The sequence below is a fragment of the Nasonia vitripennis genome, chromosome 5 (genome assembly GCF_009193385.2).
Source record: "Nasonia vitripennis strain AsymCx chromosome 5, Nvit_psr_1.1, whole genome shotgun sequence".
In the NCBI taxonomy this organism is placed as follows: Eukaryota; Metazoa; Arthropoda; class Insecta; order Hymenoptera; family Pteromalidae; genus Nasonia; species Nasonia vitripennis.
In genome coordinates, this window is record NC_045761.1 from 12,441,774 (window position 1) to 12,461,460 (window position 19,687).

General features: G+C 49.1%; 2 protein-coding genes across 10 annotated transcripts in view; one reads left to right on the forward strand and one right to left on the reverse strand.

Moving 5' to 3' along the window:
• Window positions 1-19,687, reverse strand: part of LOC100124286 (aminopeptidase Ey) — a 28,725-nt gene that overhangs the window by 3,140 nt on the left and 5,898 nt on the right. Inside the window, exons 1-12 of one of the 4 annotated variants that reach the window (XM_031932332.2) lie at window positions 7,485-7,534; window positions 3,302-3,680; window positions 2,950-3,248; window positions 2,717-2,875; window positions 2,337-2,636; window positions 2,088-2,271; window positions 1,759-1,997; window positions 1,495-1,678; window positions 1,207-1,405; window positions 853-1,130; window positions 171-682; window positions 7-88 (exon numbers count right to left, since the gene is read on the reverse strand). In XM_031932332.2, the coding sequence (XP_031788192.1) occupies window positions 7-88; window positions 171-682; window positions 853-1,130; window positions 1,207-1,405; window positions 1,495-1,678; window positions 1,759-1,997; window positions 2,088-2,271; window positions 2,337-2,636; window positions 2,717-2,875; window positions 2,950-3,248; window positions 3,302-3,680; window positions 7,485-7,519 (2,850 nt within the window). In that variant the 5' untranslated portion in view covers window positions 7,520-7,534. Of the gene's footprint in view, window positions 1-6; window positions 89-170; window positions 683-852; window positions 1,131-1,206; window positions 1,406-1,494; window positions 1,679-1,758; window positions 1,998-2,087; window positions 2,272-2,336; window positions 2,637-2,716; window positions 2,876-2,949; window positions 3,249-3,301; window positions 3,681-5,465; window positions 5,644-7,484; window positions 7,535-19,687 lie in introns of those variants that run through there. The other 3 variants (XM_031932333.2, XM_031932335.2, XM_031932334.2) reach the window with 3 other exon arrangements.
• LOC100121074 (organic cation transporter protein) lies at window positions 8,203-19,047 on the forward strand. Of its 6 annotated transcripts, none has more exons than XM_008207873.4 (3): window positions 8,203-8,400; window positions 15,891-16,076; window positions 16,243-19,047. In XM_008207873.4, the coding sequence occupies exon 3, from the start codon at window positions 16,254-16,256 to the stop codon at window positions 17,907-17,909; it is 1,656 nt and encodes a 551-aa protein (XP_008206095.1). In that variant the 5' UTR covers window positions 8,203-8,400; window positions 15,891-16,076; window positions 16,243-16,253; the 3' UTR covers window positions 17,910-19,047. The 6 variants fall into 6 exon arrangements, with proteins under 6 accessions (XP_008206095.1, XP_008206094.1, XP_008206096.1 ...); XM_008207872.4 differs by lacking the exon at window positions 8,203-8,400 and adding an exon at window positions 10,859-11,139; XM_008207874.4 differs by lacking the exon at window positions 8,203-8,400 and adding an exon at window positions 11,859-12,207.

The following is a 19,687-nucleotide window of genomic DNA, read 5'->3' on the forward strand; positions in this document are numbered from 1 at the left end:
ACTCACGTCTTTCAGCTCGTACTTGGTGTTGATGCGCTTCGTCGAGGACTTGACGATGTTGTTGATGGTCATGAGCGAGGTGCCGAAGCTGAGAGGAGAAACGCGCGCGGAGAGTCAGAAATGCTTATGAGAGAAGATTATGTATGCAGTATACGAAAATAACTACTCACTACTCCTTCAGGCGGTCCCACTTGTTCCTGAAGTAGTTGAAGGCCAGCGGCTGGCCGATGATGTTGCTGGAGACGGAGCCGAAGACCCTGGTGACGTCCTGCTTCCTGATGCCGGCGTTATCGGTGAGCGCCCAGTCGAGGTACCTGCTGAGCAGCCAAGTCTCCCTGGTGCAGCCGAGCGCGTGGAGCAGCAGGTCCTTCTCGGAGCCGACGTTGGTCTCGAGGTAGCGCTGCCACATGAAGTCCCACTCGGGCTGTCCGCCCACGCGGATGGCCGTGCAGTAGACGACGCTCTTGAGGTTCGGCGAGATCGGGTTGTTCCTGCTGGGCTCGGGGCTCTGTCGCCAGGCGGCGAACTGGCTCACGGCGTTGCGCACGCAGTCCTCGTGGCCGAAGTTGCAGGCCCAGCTGAGGACGTCGATGCGCGTGAAGACCGTCAGCTGGGGGTCCTCCAGGCTGTCCTTGAAGCCGACCTTGCGGTACACGTTGTCCAGCAGTTTCAGGGCGTACACCTGTTTCGCGGCAGAGGCGTTACGTGTTAGTATGTCCATTGCGTCAGAGCTGCCTTAGGCTGCGAATCGCGCGGGGCTTTCATCGCCAATCACGTCACGTTCGGCGATAAAACTCGCGCTCGCGCGCGCGCGAGGAGCTATAAAAGCTAACGTGACGATTGGTAAATTACCCTGAACTTGTCGTAGCCCTGGAACTTGACGAGCATATTGTCGAGGAAGCTCATGGCCGTGAGGGCCGCCTTCCACGGCAGGTACTCGGTCTCGTGCGCGAGGTAAGACGTCACGTCCAGGGCCGTCGAGTAATCCAGTCGGCCGGCTCTGGCCAGATTCAGCGCGTCGTCGATCAGCTGAGCTCGGTTTATCGTCGCTATGGCGTCGTAGTTCTCGCCACTCAGCTGCTTGATTATCAGTTGCCAGTTGGCCCGGTCGTAGTTGACTCGGTAGTAGCCTTATAGCAGATAGAGAATTTTTTTTAACTGTCAAGGAGAAGCAACAGCCTCTTCGCGCGATGGATTTTTGCGTACCCGTCTCGAGGATGTTGAACAGCAGCCACTCCTGCGAGCTGGCGCTGATGTTCTTCAGGAGAACGGACTTCTCGGCCTTCATCCAGATCGACGGCTTGGTGTCGTTGAAGTCGAGTTTGCGCGATGTCGTGTAGGTCAGGGGGATCCACCAGAGCGGTTGGCTTTCCGCCTTGGTGTGATTCCTCAGCATGAAGCGCTCCTACGCATGAATAGAGTCGCGAATTCGATACACCTCCAGCGCCTCCAGCGTTGGGGGCTATAATAATGATAATTAAAAAGTGTAAGCACCTGAGTGATGACGGCCGCGTCGTTGTCGTAGTCGCGGATAACCGTGACCACGGGGAATCCGGTCTGCAGCGTCCACGTGTCCATGATCTGCTTGATAGTCACGTCCTGGCCGAGAGCCCTGTCCTCGTGAGCTTGTTTGGTCAGCGCGTCCCACAGGTCGTCTTGCTCGGCGCTCTGGTACGCTCTGAAAATGCGCGATTCGATCGATCGTTTCTTGCGCAACAATACGGATATCTATCGCAATAAATGCAGAGTCGAACTCACTTTCCCTTGAGGTAGTTGGTGAGTCCGCGCTTGAAGACCGCGGTGCTGAGGAAGTGGTCCATCATGCGAATTATCGAGGCGCCCTTGGCGTAGGATATGCGGTCGAATATTTCGTTGATCTCGTCAGGATGTCCGACCGCGATGGAAATGGGATGGGAGGACTCGAGAGCGTCGAGACCGAAGACGTTCTGCAGCTCGTGCACGACGAACTGCTCCAGGGCTTTCCAGCTCGGCTCCACCTTTGATCGATCGCAATTACGCTCGGTCAGTGCATTTACGGTCAAAGCGGGCGCGGTCCCTTCGTCATATGTATATATAAAGATACTCACGGCGTTGATGCCGATGTTCTCCACGTAGCTGGCGAAGCCCTCGTTCAGCCAGAGGTCGGTCCACCAGCTCGGGGTCACCAGGTTGCCGAACCACTGGTGGGCCAGCTCGTGCGAGACCACGGTCGCGACTCGCTGCTTGTTGTTGCTCGTCGAGACGCCCTCTTGGTACAGCATGGCCGTCTCCCTGCGATCGGTGAAAAATCGGCGCATTGACAGGAGGCTATGCGAATAAATCGAGCGCGCGCTCACCTGTAGGTGATGAGTCCCCAGTTCTCCATGGCGCCGGCGGAGAAGTCCGGCAGGGCGACCATGTCGATCTTGGGCAGGGGGAACTTGATCTGGAAGTAGTCCTCGAAGTACTTGAGGATCTCGGGCCCGATCTTGAGACTGTAGTCGGACTGCTGGACGGCTTCCTTGCGCGCCCAGACGCTGACGTTGCCCTGGCTCGAGTGCAGCGACTCAAAGTCCGAGACGATGAAGGCGACGAGGTAGGTCGACATCGGCACCGACCGCTCGAAGTGGTCCCAGACGTACGTGGGCAGACCGGCCCTGCAACGAGATTTTTACCGGCGCGTTAAATTGCCCGCGCGACAACAACAGCGATGAGTCAGTAGCGACATGCAACTCACACTGGCTTGGACTCTCGCTCCTTCGGCATGTTCGAGATGGCGGTCATGTTGCTGGGCCGGGCTATGCTGATCTGGAAGCGGGCCTTGAGCGCCGGCTCGTCGAAGCAGGGGAAAGCTCGCCGGGCGTCCGTCGGCTGGAACTGCGTCGTCGCGATCCACCTGATAGCCGAGCCGAAAGAACCGTGAATACGAGTCGCAAGAGCATATAGAATTAAGATCATAGGTCGACGTACCTCGTCTGATTGTCGACGGTGTAGGAGCTCCTGTAGAACCCCTGGAGGTAGTCGTTGAGCCGACCGACGTACTTGAGCTGCAGCAGGTACTGCTTGCCGGCCTTGAGCGTCTCCACCGTCTGGATGACGTGGAACTGCCTGGCGGTGTCGTTGTACTGACGACTCACCCTCAGATTCTTGCTTCTGCCCTCGATCCAAGGGTAGTCCTTGAGGCTCGTCGCCTCCTCGTCGATGTCCATGTCGACCGCGTGCAGCGTTATCTTGCGCGTGTCCTCCGTCACGTTCAGCACGATTTTCACCTGTTGATTCCCGCGTTGTAGTTGCGTAATACCCCGATGCGAAACAAACATACCTCTCCGTTGAACGTAAAGTTGCCCTCCCAGATGAACGGCACTAGCTGGAGCTCGTAGCTGTCGGGTCTCACGTTCGTGGGCAGCCTGACGTCGAGCTTCTTCTTGGAGGTCGAGCCGGCGAAGCTCCTGCCGGACCTGAACATCGCGGATTCGTCATCTCCTGCGCCACGGTTGTAGCGACGCTCCGAGGAGGTGTCGATGCAGGGCGCGAAGTGGTAGACCAGCAGTCCCGTGACGACGACGCTCACGAAGAAGCTCATCGCCAGAGCGAAAGCTCCGCAGCGCGTCACCGTGCAGCCGCGCTTTCTACCGAAGGTCGTCGTGCGATCGTCCATGCCCATCGCACCCAGCGATTTCGTCATGCTCTCCTCGCCGAATCTGCCGATGAGATATTACACAGTCGTTTTAGAGACTTTCGAAAAATTTGCACAACATGTTCCTAAGGTGAAAGCCATAGGCTCGGTAATATCAGAGCCGCGCGCGGGAGAATAGTACGCGCGCGACGGGGACTCGCTGCGAGGCGCTCAATTAATTTAGCTTATCGCTCGCCGAACGGTTACGTCCCTCCGGCACGCGACTCCTCCGAATTATTATCCTCTCTGCGGTGCGTCACATTCTTTTTTTTTTCAATTCTCGGTATACATAACAGCGTGCGGTGTCGGGCGAGAATGAAGCATCCTCTGCTGATGAGAACGGGGTAAAGGCAGCTATATGGGGAATTCTACGAGAAAATGCCATTTTCTGGTTGGAGAAACCAGACACCGCACCTTTTTTTCTTATTGTACATGTTTAGAACCATGCAAAACCACGTTTCAACGTCGAAAAGGTGCCTTGTGACACTGTTTTCTAGGCCCTTCAAATTCGTCGAAAAATAGCCATTGTTCAACGGCACGTATCTTATAAAGGATAAGGGCACAAACAGAAAATGAGAGCTTGAATTTAAAATAAATGCGTTGGAAATGCCTGATTTGGTCAAAAGTTACGCACAATTGAAAATGCGGAAAAATCATGAAAATTGCAGGATTTTTCAGTCAAGAATTTTGTATCTTTTTACATGGTTTTTCCGCATTTTCAATCGTGCGTAACTTTTGACCAAATCAAGCATTTCCAACGCATTTTTTAAAATTTTTAATACCGTAATACATTTTCTGCTTGTGCCCTTATCCTTTAGGTACACGCCGTTGAACAATGGCTATTTTTCGACGTATTTGAAGGGCCGAGAAAACAGTGTCACAAGGCACTTTTTCGATGCTGGAACGTGGTTTTGCATGGTTCTATAAACATGTACAATAAGAAAAAAAAAGTTGCGGGAGTGTCCCAGAAAATGGCATTTTTCCCGTAGAATTGCCCATATACAGCGATGCGTCCGCGGGGATCGTTAAAAGCAATTATACTTACGCGCGACAGAGCGCGAACGTGTCAAGGAAACTCCCGACCGAGTGAGAGAGAAAGAGCTAATCATCGGTTGCGAAATCAAATCAATTTGTCCGATTGTGTCTTCCACGCGATAGATGCGCGAGCATTTGACGCGTGTCTAATCGCTTATCCCGTCGTCGCCTCGAAAAATGCGCCCGTTCGAGCAAGATTCTCGCGGAGGAAGTTGCCTAGAGCTTGAGAGTACGTGACGGGCAGGTGTTTATTATACAGCCTGTAATATCGCCCTCGGGCTCGTCTATAGCTGCGGAGATTACGCTTTGATGAACGGGGCTTGTATTTATAGCCCGATCGAGTTTTAAACGAGATGCAGCGTTGGGATGGAAACGATTTCTCGCTGATTAAAATAAAAATAATTATTTAATACGACACGAATGCGGGGGAGGCGGAAAGGAATTTAACGTTTTAATCGAGCTTCCAGTGCGTATAAAATTCTTGTAATCCGGAGCTTCTGAAAAAGAGCGCTTGTAAATCGAAGAAAATAAAATGATTGAATTTAAACACGCCCGTATAAATTAATGCGAACATTAATTAATAAAAACGAGCGCTCGATACGCTTCCGACGAAAAATATAACGCTCGTAAACGTATTACACGACGGAAAAATAAAAGCCCGTATAGAAAAACTGTCTCGCCCATACCCAATCGACAACAAAAGACAGAGAGAGAGAGAGAGAGAGAGAGAGAGAGAGAGAGAGAGAGAGTGAGGCGCGCAGGTATAGGCACATACAGAAATAACAGTACACACAGCTTGTGTTCACCAGCTCGAATAATAGGCCGAGAGGCGAACCGGCTGGTGATCCTCGCGTCGCTTTCCTCGGAATCACAGCGATATAGCCACACACAGTAAGACACGCTCACGCACTGCACACCTCCGCGCTCCTTGACGCCTGAGTTACGACTGGCAGACGGCGATCCTTAAACTTCGCGTATAGCCACCTCTACCTCGGCGACGCATCCCTACCTACCGGCCTTTTTTCTTCGCCGCTATATACCGCTGCCTCTTCTTCTTCTTCTTCTTCTCCTCTCGCAATACGCTCCCTTTTGTCGGCGCGCGATTATATAGACCGTCCGTTATTTCATTTCACGGTATACCTATATAAAAGTGCAAAATTATTGCAAGTGAAGCGAATTAAGAAGAGCTGGGATGCTCTGTCATGCGCGGCATTTAAATGCATTCGCCGCGGCGCGTGTGCATTTAGGCGACCGAAACGAATCCGTTTATCGATTCCCCGGATCGCGGCGCGTTCGCGTCTCTCTATACGTACACGTACATGCAGCGAACGCGCGCGCGCGATTGATTGAATATCAATTGGCCGAAAGGACGAATCGGGCCGTGCAATCGCAGCGATTCGTGTCAATGCACTTGCCTCTATTTATGTATATGTACCCTGTAGCAGGCCTGTAAACATTTGTTTATTAATCGAAATCGCTCAAAACGCTAGGATTCCCTAAAAATCGCGCGAGCGTCGACGGGCGACATAACCGGCGATAAATATTCATAATAGACGGTTTCTCCCGACGCGCGAGAGTTACGCACGTACAGCGCGAGAGAGAGAGAGAGAGAGAGAACTTCGGTCAGCACCAAACAGCTTGTGTATGCCCAGGACGCGCGCCGGCGGCATCCCAAAACCGGATTGCGAATCCACTACCTCCATTAGCGCTCGCCAGTGTATACGTGTGTGTATACAGTCCATACACGCGATCGAAAAATTACCGTTTTCCAAACGAGTTTATTCACCGCGACTCGTATGTGTATCATGTAGTTTGCTCTCGCCCGCTGATTTTGAATCTTCGTTATTTGCGCTGCGGCTGTAATTGCCTGCCACTCGGATTTTATACGCCCCCGCGTCGCTAATTGAAAGGGAAAAAAGCCGAATTTTTCGATTCGATTTCCTATATAAACTACGCGGGGGTAAACAAATAGTCCGCGTGTGTATATTCGGTCGCCGCAATGATAACGATGATCAGAGAGTAGCGATGTGTGTCTACATAGAGAGTTAGCAATTTCGCCGCTCAATCAACGCCGGCACTTCCGTGTATTCGCGCGCGCTTTGACATCGCGTCGGCGTGTTATCTTTGAACCTCGGCAGTTCGACAAATACACCGGATTATTTCGATCGTTGAAAAAATCGGGGTGATAAAAAAAAGTTTCTCAAGGACCCTCGTAGTGACACGTAATCGCCGGCGTAAATTAGCCCGCACTGTAGTGCTTTCCCTAAAGGGCGTGCGAGGGCGATCTCGAGTCATTAAAGCTTATTAAGTGAAACGCCGATTAGAATCGAGGTAAACGACTCGCGGTAGCGCCTCGACGGGCTTGAATTTTACGCGCGCGTGTCCAGGGGACATGAGGGCTTGAGCTTTAATTAAGACGAGGCACTTTTTTTTTCTTTCCTTTCCGTATCTGGGACAAGGCAAATCTTATCGAAATCGGAGCTATTTTCTCCTTTACGTTTCTTCCTGCTTTTTCCGCGACAAACTAAATTACACGTCGATGTGTAATACGCTCCGCCGAGTTTCGACGGTATCGGGGAGATCGCCGAGGATTTGAGGAAAAAATGACTCAATACACGAAGCTTGGCAGTGGAAAAAGCCAGTGTTAACGGGTACTTCAACCGTCGATCCAAACAATAAGGGCCTGAGGCAGCGAGCGATGAAAATTCAGGAGGGTTCGATGCGCGGACGACCCGGTAACCCGAGCCCTCTCTCAAGAAGCTCGGGTTACCTTCGCCCTGGTGATGCGTCTTACCGCGTCGTATTTTTACAGTCCTTTACTCGCGCCATCGTCTCTTGCTCGAGGCTATATCCTTTTGTTGCTTAATCCCTGGAAATCGGGGGAGGCGACACTTGGTCGCTCCAATCTTCCACGCCTAAACTCGCCGGGTATGACGACGGGACGAATCGGTGAAGAGAGAAGCGACGAAATTGGCTCGTTGTCCAATTCTAAACATTCTATATTTATGCTATAGAACAGTGTATAGCGAGAGGCGCTTTCGTAAACGCGATAACGCCGCGCGCGTATGGCTCTTCCATAACTCGCTGCCTATTATCGCGTGGTTTATACTAGTCGAATAAGTTTTGATTTATCTACTCCGGTCAGGCGTCGCTCGGCTAGGCGCTGATGGAAATAGCGTTTTATCACGTCGCTCGAAATAATTGCGACAAACCGCGCGCCGCCGCCGAGACTTACTGAAGAGGCGTGAAGAGGGTATTACGAAACCTTCGAAATGTGTAACAATGTTTGCTCGAATTTTAACGACGCGATTATAACGTATGACTATGTCCTTCGGTCAAGGTTCGCGCACAGCATTACTTTCCGAGAATATAATAAGAAAACAAACGCGTCACCACCGTCTCGCAATTCGATCAAGTAATATAAACCCTTAAAAACAATTTTTCCTTCAAGGACAGAGAGAGAGAGAGAGAGAGAGAGAGAGAGAGAGAGAGAGAGAGAGAGAGCATCAATGTCCACTCCAACTGCGAAACTTTATCCTTACAACTTTTCCGACTCTGTATACTCTATAATACACTCGATGCCGCGCGTCCGAAGTTTCCGGGTTCTCTCTCTGGGCTTATCGCCGAGGCGATTCGGACCGGCTTCACGCATAACTTCAACGTCGCCAGAGGAAAAGCTCGACACGGAGAGCTTATCGCCCAAGAACGTAGTAAGTATACAAGTTTAACTATATACATAGCGAAAATTCGACGAGTGCGCCTGTACGTAGATAAATTAAAATCGATCGACAGCTCCACCTAACGAAGCCGGTAGCGCACTAAACGCATTACAGGTATCGCACTTACCGGCGCCGCGTCGTAGTTTTACTGACCCGTGACGCGCGAAGGCCGCGAGAGAACTAGAAGACTCGGCAGTCACTTTCGCAGAGTCTCTGGCCAATCCGTTTAAGAATATTGCATCGCTCGCTCTAGCGGTGTTAAAATCGAGGAGTGGCCATCGGGCCGCGCGCATCGCGATGCTCTCACGCAGTATAGTGGCCTGAAGCACACGAGCTTGCAAGTTCAGTTTCCGAGAGAGTCTCGATCCCTATACTGCTCTGTGTTTCGAAGATGGAATAACCCATCGATTTTGGCGCATTTCTCGCACGTAAATGGATTTTTTCCGCGAATTAAGCTAGAGATCATACTTCTAGTAGAAGAAATAATATAAAATGTGGTATGTGAGTTATCGATGCCTTTCCAATACATAAACGCTTTATGGTCTTGAAGAACAATGAGCGTTTCTTGTAACGAATCCTTGTAACAAATGGGACATTTTTCTCCCGCGGCGACTTGGTGCTTCTTTTTATTATCCCGTCGTCGGCGAGAACAATGTAACGATATCTGCGGGTTTTCTCTTCTTGGAAAAGAAATTTTATATTTTCACCGCCGCAAACTTCATTTATCACCTTGTTTTTCGCGAAACAAGGAGCTCGAGAGCTAGAAGCTCTCCACGGAGTGTGGCGCGAAAAATCCGATATCGTTCAAACACTTCGCTTTATGAAGCTGCAGATAAGACTTCCCTAGCGATAACGCGGATCGTGTCTTCGATTATGCGAAAGCGGGCTTCTCTCTTCCCGAGAAAGCAATAAACGTTACGCCATACACCCATGCAAATACACTCCGGGGCTTCGTGATTTATGCGCGTGAATATTCGTCAAAGACGCCGCCGCTGCGAAAAAAAGGGAAAGTCGTATATACATATATATAGACTTGACGAGGTGGTCTTCCACGTGCTCTTGAACCACGCGGAGTATCGATTCGGATGGAAGTGCCGCCGCACGTGGTGCCCGATGGGTAATTTCGTTAGACCGCGCTGATCTCGTTTGACGCCACGTGCGATTCCCTTTTTTTCCGCGATTTATTTATTAGCTCCTCCTTTTATCGAGCGGACGTTATATTCGGCGAGGCTGCGTGCAGTGATATAGTTGGTTCGCTCTCAGCGGATAATATTGGATTACATGCACATCAAAGCGATCGGGATTTTCCATCAAACGATCGGGTTACTCGCTGAGCTTTATCGAAAAGCTCGAGCTTTGTTTTCGGAAAATCGAACGAGAATGATTATGCGCGTTCGATTTTGGGTGAAAGTGTCCTCTCTCTCTCTCCGAAATCGGCCGAACTTTGCGTAATTTCGCGATATTCCGAGCTAATTCGTGCTTCGGCCGTTGAGCGCTCAAAATCGTCGTTCGAACGCGTTCGCGCGCATCGCGTGCGCAGGGGCTCAGCCCGCGAGTCAATTATATTCGCGCAACTGCAGCGCATGTATGCATCTACGATGATGGTGATGATGATGATGGGTAAAGCTTTTAGACGAGCTAACCCGGGAATAATTATACAGATTATAGCGATGAAATTAACCATCAAGAGTGTATATTCGGCGAGAGCGATGATTACGAAACGAATCGAACCCTTTGACACGCGCACGCGAGTCGATGATTCCGCGCATGCATTAGCGGGATAGTCAATGACACGCTGTGCGCGCAACGAGAAATTAGTGGATGGCCTTGTGCCCGCTGGAAAATGGAAAACGAGACTTGTACTTTTGTATTGGGTATACACTTTAATCGCTTATTAGCACTGCTAAAAATGATGAGTGCGGTAATTAGATATGTTTGTATGCGCTGCAGGGAGATACCGGTTTAGATTTAAGCGCTTCTATTTATACGATAATTATGAATCCGCTGATATAAAAACCGAGTCGGATGACATTCTAGAAAGCAACTAAATTTTTTTCACTAAAAACCTGCTGCCTTTCACGAAACATTTTTTTTTTCTCGATTCTCGCGAACGAATTTTTCAACGCGACGTAACCAAACACACACGGACTGCTCTAATTTTATCGGTGCAGGCGTCGTACTTTTCCCACGAGAACAACGATAACACCGCAGCCGGTCGCGTGATCCAAAAGAGAAGAGGAGCGATGAATTCCTCGCCACCAGAAACTTCACAACTCGTTTGATTAACTTAAAAATATAGGCTATTATCACTCGCTGTGCATTACATGTACTATATATATTCGATACACGACGCGTCTCTCTCTCTCTCTCTCTCTCTCTCTCTCTCTCTCTCTCTCTCGGCCTACCACTTTTTTTCTCCGCGGCGCTCAGCTCCCGAGAAGCTCGAGTATAAGCGCGCAAGCATGTATTATACCTCCTCGGCGCGGTGAGAAAGTGCAGTTCGTGGCATCAGACGGGCTCGCGCTGTCCGAGCGTCGAGTCGGCGCTTTTATTAGAAACACACGCTCCCGCGGAACGAGGGCATAAGCGCTGCTCAGCTCGTCGTCTGCAGGCTTTGTCGAATTTTTCGAAAGGACCAGTGCGGCAGTATATAGTGTCGATTCTATTTCCGAGGTGCTGTGCTTTATCTCCGCCGCGAGAGCGGACCAGCTCTGTGGATATAGTCGAACGGTAAAGTTTCGATTTTTTTTATCTCTCGTATAAACTTTTTGTCACGGTTATCGAGTGCGAGGTTGATCGAGCATATGCTTTTGTTCACTCCTCTATTTGACTTCTGCTCGTGGAATCTGGGACGGATCTGCAATTATAGACGTCTCGTACGACACGTGTCTATATGGTATATGTGATCTGTGTGAGGATCTTATCGTATAAGCGCCTTACCTTCTTTGCACAACCTTCTTTGCCTTTCCAAAAGTCTCTCGCGTTTCGAGAGCGAGTGGAAAAAGAAAGCATATAATACGCGCTCGCAGCTTTCGTGGCCTAAAAATACGAGGAAGCGAGGCAGGGAGCCGTTGTCGACAGGAAAGCCGGCCTTGCATCCGCGAGACTTCTTTGTGCGATACACACGCGTATACATGTGTGCACTGCAGCGGTCCGCGTAACCGATAAGCCGAGGAGCTGCGCCAGCAGTTTTATCTTAACGATGACAGTTACGGCTATCATCGTCGCGTTTCGCAAAAAAGTTCGCCCGTACGCAAAGCCTTATTTACGCGTGGGCGCGGATTGCCCGATTTAATAATTCGTGCAAACTTGACACACACACACACACACACACACACACACACACACGTTGCATACAGAGAAGAGATACAGAGGTGCAACGGTATCGTGCGCACGCAGGAAAGGAGGGATGCGGGGAAAAGCTGCGCGCGCACCGGTAGGTACGATATTAAGCTCTCGCTCGCCGGCTTTGCATCATCAGCCCACGCGAGCTTGCGCTGCCGTATAGGCACACGGGCTCGCGGAATTCCGTAAAAGTGCTAAGTTTCACTCAGGCCAGCTGGTCTACTGCTCGGATGTAGGTTTTCGCGGACCTGTCTTTCGCCAAGTGTCTACAAGACGCTCTCGGCGTTGTCATCAGAAAAGTTGGGAAAAGTATAAGCCCGGGCAACCTGGCGAATTGAAGGTTATATTGTGCAGAGGCGACGACGTGCACGAGAGAGAAAGAGAGAGAGAGCTGACGTAAAAGCACATGCGATTGGTCGATAGTATGACGAAACCAGCGGGCAGCTTTGCGAGGTAAAGTTCTTGATTTTTATTTCGGTGCGCATCTGAGCTGAGATTAACGTTTAAGTGGGAATTTTTTTTTATTAACGAAGCTATTGTGCAATTCGCGAAAACTTCCAGTCACGAAAATATTCCGCGGGCAATTTCTGCGTCTGGAGTAAATCGTGTTAGGACTATAATATGTGCTAATGTAATGGAATAAGTGGCCATTGCGATAATAATGCAAGCGTGTGTAATACAAAGCTGTTGTTCATTAGCGAACAAAACTATGATGGCACGATTTTGCCGAGGATTCGAAATTAGGAAGTGCTCAATGATAATTAACGTTTAATTCGCGAATTTAGAAAAAAAAGGAGGGTCTAACGGTCTGACGGTTTAACGGCTAACTTTGAATGAGGACGTAAGTTACGGGAAAAAATTAAATTATGAAATATGACTACGTTGATTGTAAAGTAGAAATATTGCTTGCAATGATAAACGTGAATTTTTTTATCATATATTGTACATGACAACCTACGCGACTAGGAAGTGCCTTATAGTTTCGTGCGCGACAAATGTGTGAGATGCGATATCTCACGCAATTTTTGATCGATCGGGCTGAAATTGTAGGAGAAGTCTCCTCGCGCATAAACTGAAAAACTATTTTTTTTTATCCCGATCCTCTACGTCGTTTTAAAATGCGGGCACAATTTGTTCAATTTTTACGTGTTTTTGAATAACAATTTAGTTGTTATGCGATTATCTCTGAGAGACTTTAGTCAATCGGGCTCAAACTTTTTTTGGGCACTCGTCTCATAATAGCATGCTGACGGTCCTATTTTGGGCCTGATTCCTAACATATATGTATACAAAATGCGGCCACCTTCAAAATTCGCTAAAAACGGGTTTTGGGCTGTAACTTTTAATCCAAGCATTCTACAAAAAAAAGTTAAAGGAAAAGTTGTAGATCTTTGAAAAATAAAACTTTTTTCTATTGACATCAAATCATGAAAATACTTATAACTCGAGTTAACAGCCCAAAATTGTTTTTTTACAGCAAAAAATCATTTATTTACCAGAAAACTTTGCGGTTTTACGTTTTTCATTAAAAATGTTAAATGCAAAATTTATAGATATTTTCAAAACACAACTTTTTACCGTAACAAACATTAATTAAAAACATATCTTCAGAAACAACAACTGTAGAAACGATTTTTTGGGCACAATAACGCGGTACTAATACTCTACGCTACGCTAATTAATAAACATCTTCTGTCTTAAAGTAATAACATCCCTTTTAAGAAAAAAATTTCAGTATATACGCGTGCTCGTGCCTATTATGCAAATGCGTAGCATTTACATTACGGGGGATGCTAGTTTGTTTCCGTAAAAAAACTCCGATTTAGAGGGATTTTCTATTTTCGAAAAAGAGAAAAATACGATTTTTTTTTTCTATTAATGACAGATTTATCAGTGTGATGGATTCACTAGAAAAGCATTAAGAGCCTATACAAAGATGAACCTATTATTTTTTGCTCGAACATTTGTATTTTATTACCTTTTAATTGTTACACAAGAACTTGTAATTTAAAGCAATCAGCTGAATTGGGCAGTGACGCTTCTTACTTTGCAACTTGTTGAAAATAATTTCGGTTAAACTTATCCTTAAAGTATTATGCCCATAACACAATAATAGACCAATTGCTCTCTATAGTAAGAAAACTCGATAACAAAATTCGATAAAAATAACGTACAACTGAGCCGTCAAACCATTGGACCCCCTCGGAGAATAATCCGATAATATATAAATTAAAACGATTCCGAAGATGCGAGAGCACTTTAGCAGTAGACCAATCATCGAGCGGTATAAACGAAGTAAGAATACCCGCGAACGACGAGCAAGACGAAGAACGGAAGGAAAAACACAAACGGCGCGCTCGAGCAGACACACGGTAGAAGCGTAGGCGAGCATCAGTCGATTGGCGGAAACGCAAGGGTCAAGCGCGCGCGCGTGCGCTAGATAAGCGTGCATGCGTTTCTTGGCATGATGGACTATTGGCGCAGCCTCGACGAAAATTCTTGTCTCGTAAACAAATTTATCTCCGCGCTCAGCTCTGCCTCTCTCGGAAAGTGAAAAACAACCTCGCGGAAAGTTCTGCTCCTCTAATTTACCGATTGCTGCCCGTATACTGTTATACTTGCTCGTTTGGAAAGAGGCCGATCTATCATCGCGTGGAGAGGCAAATTTATGAAACGCGCGAGCCGCGTGTACAATCGATCAACCAACGCGCCCGATGAATTCGTCAAACTGACCATAAATTATTCCACATCCCAACCTAATGTAGCTTTCCATCAAAGGCTCGCATACACGAAAAATTTGAAACGCCCGCGGGATATAATATCGGTGTACTGAACACGATCGGTTGCACCAGCGGTGGTGGTGGTGGTGGTGGTGGTGGTAACGAGTGCATTATAATTACGCGCCGCGCGCGCAATTACGCGGGAGAGACTTCTGCGCTCTATTATAACAAGCTCGCATCGAGCCGAGCAAGCCAGTTCGTGGCGAGGCCAAAGGTGATACAGTCGGACACACAGGCGCGCGCAAGCGAGTGTATGTATTGACAGCAGCTTTTCCATCGGCGAGGAATTTTCCGAGAGATCGTTGCGCGAACGATCGGCACACTGTCGCTAACGCGCCGAGAATTTCGTAAAAAGACGCTTTACACTACTCGGAGGTTTTGCGCAAGAATTCGACAAAGGGAGAGGATATAATATACTCACGAGAGATATACCGTACGTATGTGTGTACGCAATATGGGTCGAGCTTTTTTTTATCGTCCTCTCTTTTGGGGTCACGGTTGTCTAGCTTCGGACTTTTTATCGCGTCTTCGCACATGTGTGGTCACGTTTTTCTTAGTTACTTTTGAAATATTCTAATTTAATATCGGTTTCGAGTTAAAGTGTACGGATTCGCGGTATCGAAATCTAATTGGCGCCTTTGAAACAATAGCCTCTGACGAATGATAATGAAGCTGTTGTTGCAGAATTTCAGGTCGAGCATTGTGTGTAAAATCGAGGCTTTGTCTGCGCGCGAATGCAAAAAATATCGCCTCGGTTTGTAACACATCACGCGCTGCGTTTATATTAATCGCCCGATACGATCGGGAAACGCTTCGCGAGTCTCCTGGAGCTGTAAGTTTGCGAATAACTGTTTGTTGAATTATGCGTGACTTTAGTGCGCTTACAGACTGTATAAATACAAGTAGGTACATCGATCTTAAAAATCTGCAATTTACACGGACGAGTATAGCAGAGATTACGGGAACGTTATCTCTTTCTTTTCCCAAGAGTCTCGCATTGCGTAATCCCCCTCGCGATAATGCACACGTCTGTGGCGCCGATTCCGGATACATCGTCGCCGGCGATATAATCGCTGAATTATCGATATTACCATGGCTTTATTCAGCCTGCGGAGGAGAATCGCGCGGCGATACGAGTAATTAGTCATGTGGGGGATTGAGAAACTTATATATCATCGGCGTCAGTACGAGATCTATCGCATAAACACTACAACTTGTTTTTCCAATCACAAGTGGCACAGCGAGATAGTCTTTCGAAACATTACATACTTCCTAGAGTAAACACAATGAAAAACAATGATTTAAAAAAAACAAAGTAGCGTACAAGCGCTGACGGAGCTGTGAATTCAATTGCAGGTGCAGCAGACGATGATGAAGCGAGCAGCAGCCGTCATCTGAACGAGATATACACACTTGCGCGTACAACACACGAGAGAGAGAGAGAGAGAGAGAAGCTTTACTCCGAGAATCGGGAAAAACGGCGAGTCGCCCGCAGTGCTGCTAGGCCGCTCCTCGAGATCTCCACGGTGAACGGCTGACAAGGTGAGGGATAGTTGAATTTTCGAACGGGTCGTTCTTTTAGAGCGTGTATTATAATAACTAACAAGTTGACGCGAGCCCCGATTTTGGCGCTTACTCGAGGCCGCCATCATTGGTCAGTTGGCCAGTGAGTGTATGATCGATCGCGCATAACGCGTGTGAATTTCAGGAGGCACCGAGATGGCGAGCGTGGACAACGAGCTGGAGGAGGTGATGGCCCACCTGGGCGAGTTCGGCAAGTTCCAGGCCTGGCAGTTCTCGCTGCACATAATCGGCGCGCTGACCGCGGGCCTGCACATGATGACCCTGATGACGGTGGCCGCGGTTCCCGACGCCCAGTGCGAGATCACGCTCGGCGAGTACTCGCGCTACGGCAACGGCAGCGGCGAGGGCTTCGAGGTGCTGGACAAGTGCCACTTCGTCGACCCGAGCAACGAGACCCGGGCCTGCAGCCTCTGGAGCTACGACCGGACCTACTTCCAGTCGTCCCGGGCCATCGAGTGGAACTTTGTCTGCTCGCAGCGCTGGATGGGAGCGCTGGCCCAGTCGGCCTACATGTTCGGCGTGTTCGTCGGCGCCGTGAGCCTCGGCAGCATGGCCGACAAGTACGGGCGCAAGATCATCTTCTACGTGTCCTCGGTGGCCCAGCTGGTCCTGGGCGTCTCGGTGGCCCTGATCCCCGAGTACTACACCTTCCTCGTGGTGAGGTTCCTCTACGGGATCTTCGGCTCGGCCGGGGCCTACATCACCGGCTTCGTCCTCACGATGGAGCTCGTCGGCGCGTCCAAGCGCACAGTCTGCGGACTCATGTTCCAGCTGGCCTTCGCCGTGGGCTTCATGCTCGTGGCCGCCTGGGGCGCCCTGGTGAAGGACCGCATGTGGCTGCAGATCATCTACGGGCTGCACAGCGCCGCGCTCCTCGGGCACTGGTGGCTCATGGACGAGTCGCCCAGGTGGCTCTGGGCCCAGGGCCGCATCGGCGAGGCCCTCGAGATCGTGCAGAAGGCCCTGCGCATGAACGGCAGCCCCGTCCAGCTGGAGGTCCAGAAGTACGCGGCCAGGGGCAAGCTGCAGGAGGTCAGCGAGGAGGACGGCGACGGCTCGCGCAGCGCGCTGGACCTGCTGAAGACGCCGAACCTCCGGGCCAAGACGCTCAACGTCTGCCTCAACTGGTTCGCCAACTCGATCGTCTACTACGGGCTCTCGCTGAACACGGGCAACCTCGTGGGCAACCCCTTCCTCATGATGTTCCTCAGCGGGCTGGTCGAGGTGCCGAGCTACATCTTCATCTGCTTCGTGATGGACCGCACCGGCCGGCGGAGCCTCATCAGCACGCTCATGCTGATCGGCGGGATCTGCTGCATCTGCGCCACCTCGATACCGCGCGACGTGGCCGGCGGGGCCGCCGGCACGGTCGGCATCGTCCTCTTCGGCAAGGCCTGCATAGCCGGCTCCTTCGCCATCATCTACAACTACACGGCCGAGCTGTTCCCCACGGTCCTGAGGAACACGGCCCTGGGCATCGGCTCGATGTGCGCCCGTCTCAGCGGAGCCCTCACCCCGATGATCATGCTGCTGGACTCGTTCAACCCCAAGGTGCCGGCCACGGTCTTCGGGTTCATCGCCCTCCTCGCCGGGTTCCTCGCGCTCTACCTGCCCGAGACGGTGAACCAGCCGATGCCCGAGTCGCTCGAGGACGGGGAGAACTTTGGCAAGGGCGACACCTGCTTCTCGAGCTGCGTCAACCGGCGCAGGGTCAAGGACAAGCGGGCCTACGAGGTCGCCCTGCAGAAGGTCGACGACCTCGAGCACGACAAGGACTACCAGAAGTGCTAGCTATTACACCTGTGCCTCTATATCGACGAAAGTATATGTACATGAAAGTAACTAGAGTTTTAACTTAATATAATTACGATATCTGTAGGTAAGCGATACCGCGTTATTTGCATTGTCGCTAGGCACCATAGCAGACATTTTTATAGAGATATTGTCAGGAGTTATATTTTTATTATACCTGATCATCGTCGAGCCATTCATTTCCGATCGAGTCCCACAGGTGAATGCGCGCGGACGTAATATACTAACGTGTACATATAGCGTGCAAGTAGTGTGATAGCGAGAGAGAGAGAGAGAGAGAGAGAGCAGTAGGCGAATCCTGTCGTAATAATGGATTGTCGCTATGACTCATCAAGAAACGTGTTCCTAATGCGTGTGGCGGGCGAGTCGTGCGCCGTTTGTAATGGACGACTAGTGTGCGCGTGTGTGTGTATGAGTGTTTTTATTATTGACGTATACCATTGTACGTATTCGGAGGTCGCAAAATTGCGGGGTTATTGTCGTGCACACACACGTGTGCTGTGTGTGTGTGTGGGGGGGGGGGGGGGGGATCGCTCGACAATGGAGCTTTTTGTGTATAGGTATTATACTACTGTGCATAAAATAAGAAATGAAACAAGCATAATTGGTATGGAAGAAATTTCCTGTAATTTTGTAATTCGAGTCGACGATATTATTTTATATCCTCGATTAAGTTGACCTTTATAGCACAGATTTGTAAGATGCGATGAGTTTAATATTATAATATTACGAGCAACGCGTTTAATTAAGTTAAAATAATGTATGTAATATAATGATGGAAATTCGCTCTGTATACATTGAAAGTGTAATTTTATGCCGCTTTTGTGTTTATATATCCATAACGACGTAAACTGAATATTATTTGAAATCCGTGTCTATAATATAAGTAATCTGCACTACGTCCACACGCGCACTTTTATAGATAGAGAAAAAGCGGTGTCTATATATGTTATATATTTCAATACACACAAAGAGGTCAACAAGTTTTATCCCACGTACACACACGCGTATTACAAAATAATGTAACATTGAAGAAAGGCGATGTAGAAAGATCGAACTGTACACAAGAATAATTTTTTATTAAAGCACTTTCTTGAATATATATAAACAAAAGGTCTCGGGAAAGCACATTGCGCGGGAAATGCCCGGTTTGCATATTGTCCCTTGATTCTCGAGTTCATTTTCCGGTCCGAAGCCCCCCACTCTTCAGCGCACACAAAGATTTCGCGCAAAAGCTAATGGAAAAAGTTAGCGGCTCACTCGAACGCGTCGGGCCATTATCCAATCAAAAACTTTCCCATGGAAAAGCCTTTGAAATGCTCTTGATTAACTTATTCCATCTCGTCGCGCTCGCTCGGTATCTTAATGGGAAATTATACGTCAGCGAAACGGGTTCATATTTCCCACGCGTATTACACGCGATATGGTATAAATGCACAAGTTTTGTGATTTGAAATTAGATTGCGCTGGAGCTTCGCGTCATTTAGCGAGAGCGGATAGATCAGAGCGTCTGCATTATCAACCGGAGGTATGTGTACCGATAACGCGTGTGCAATGAACGATTCGATGTGCCGTTCGATGTAATTATTCAAGTTTGCGACGTTCTCGTCATGGTATAAGATTGCAATTATCTTAACGCGCTAAGTGCTCATCGTTTGTTGTGAAATAACGAATTCACAACAAATCAAGTAGACGCGTATGTGTCATATTATCCTAATTGCTTTTTGATTACGATTGCCCGGAGGAATGTCGTGTGT

What these genes read in the sequence shown, in the direction of transcription:
- LOC100121074 (XM_008207873.4), top strand. Translation starts at nt 16,254, where the DNA reads ATGGCGAGCGTGGACAACGAGCTGGAGGAGGTGATGGCCCACCTGGGC.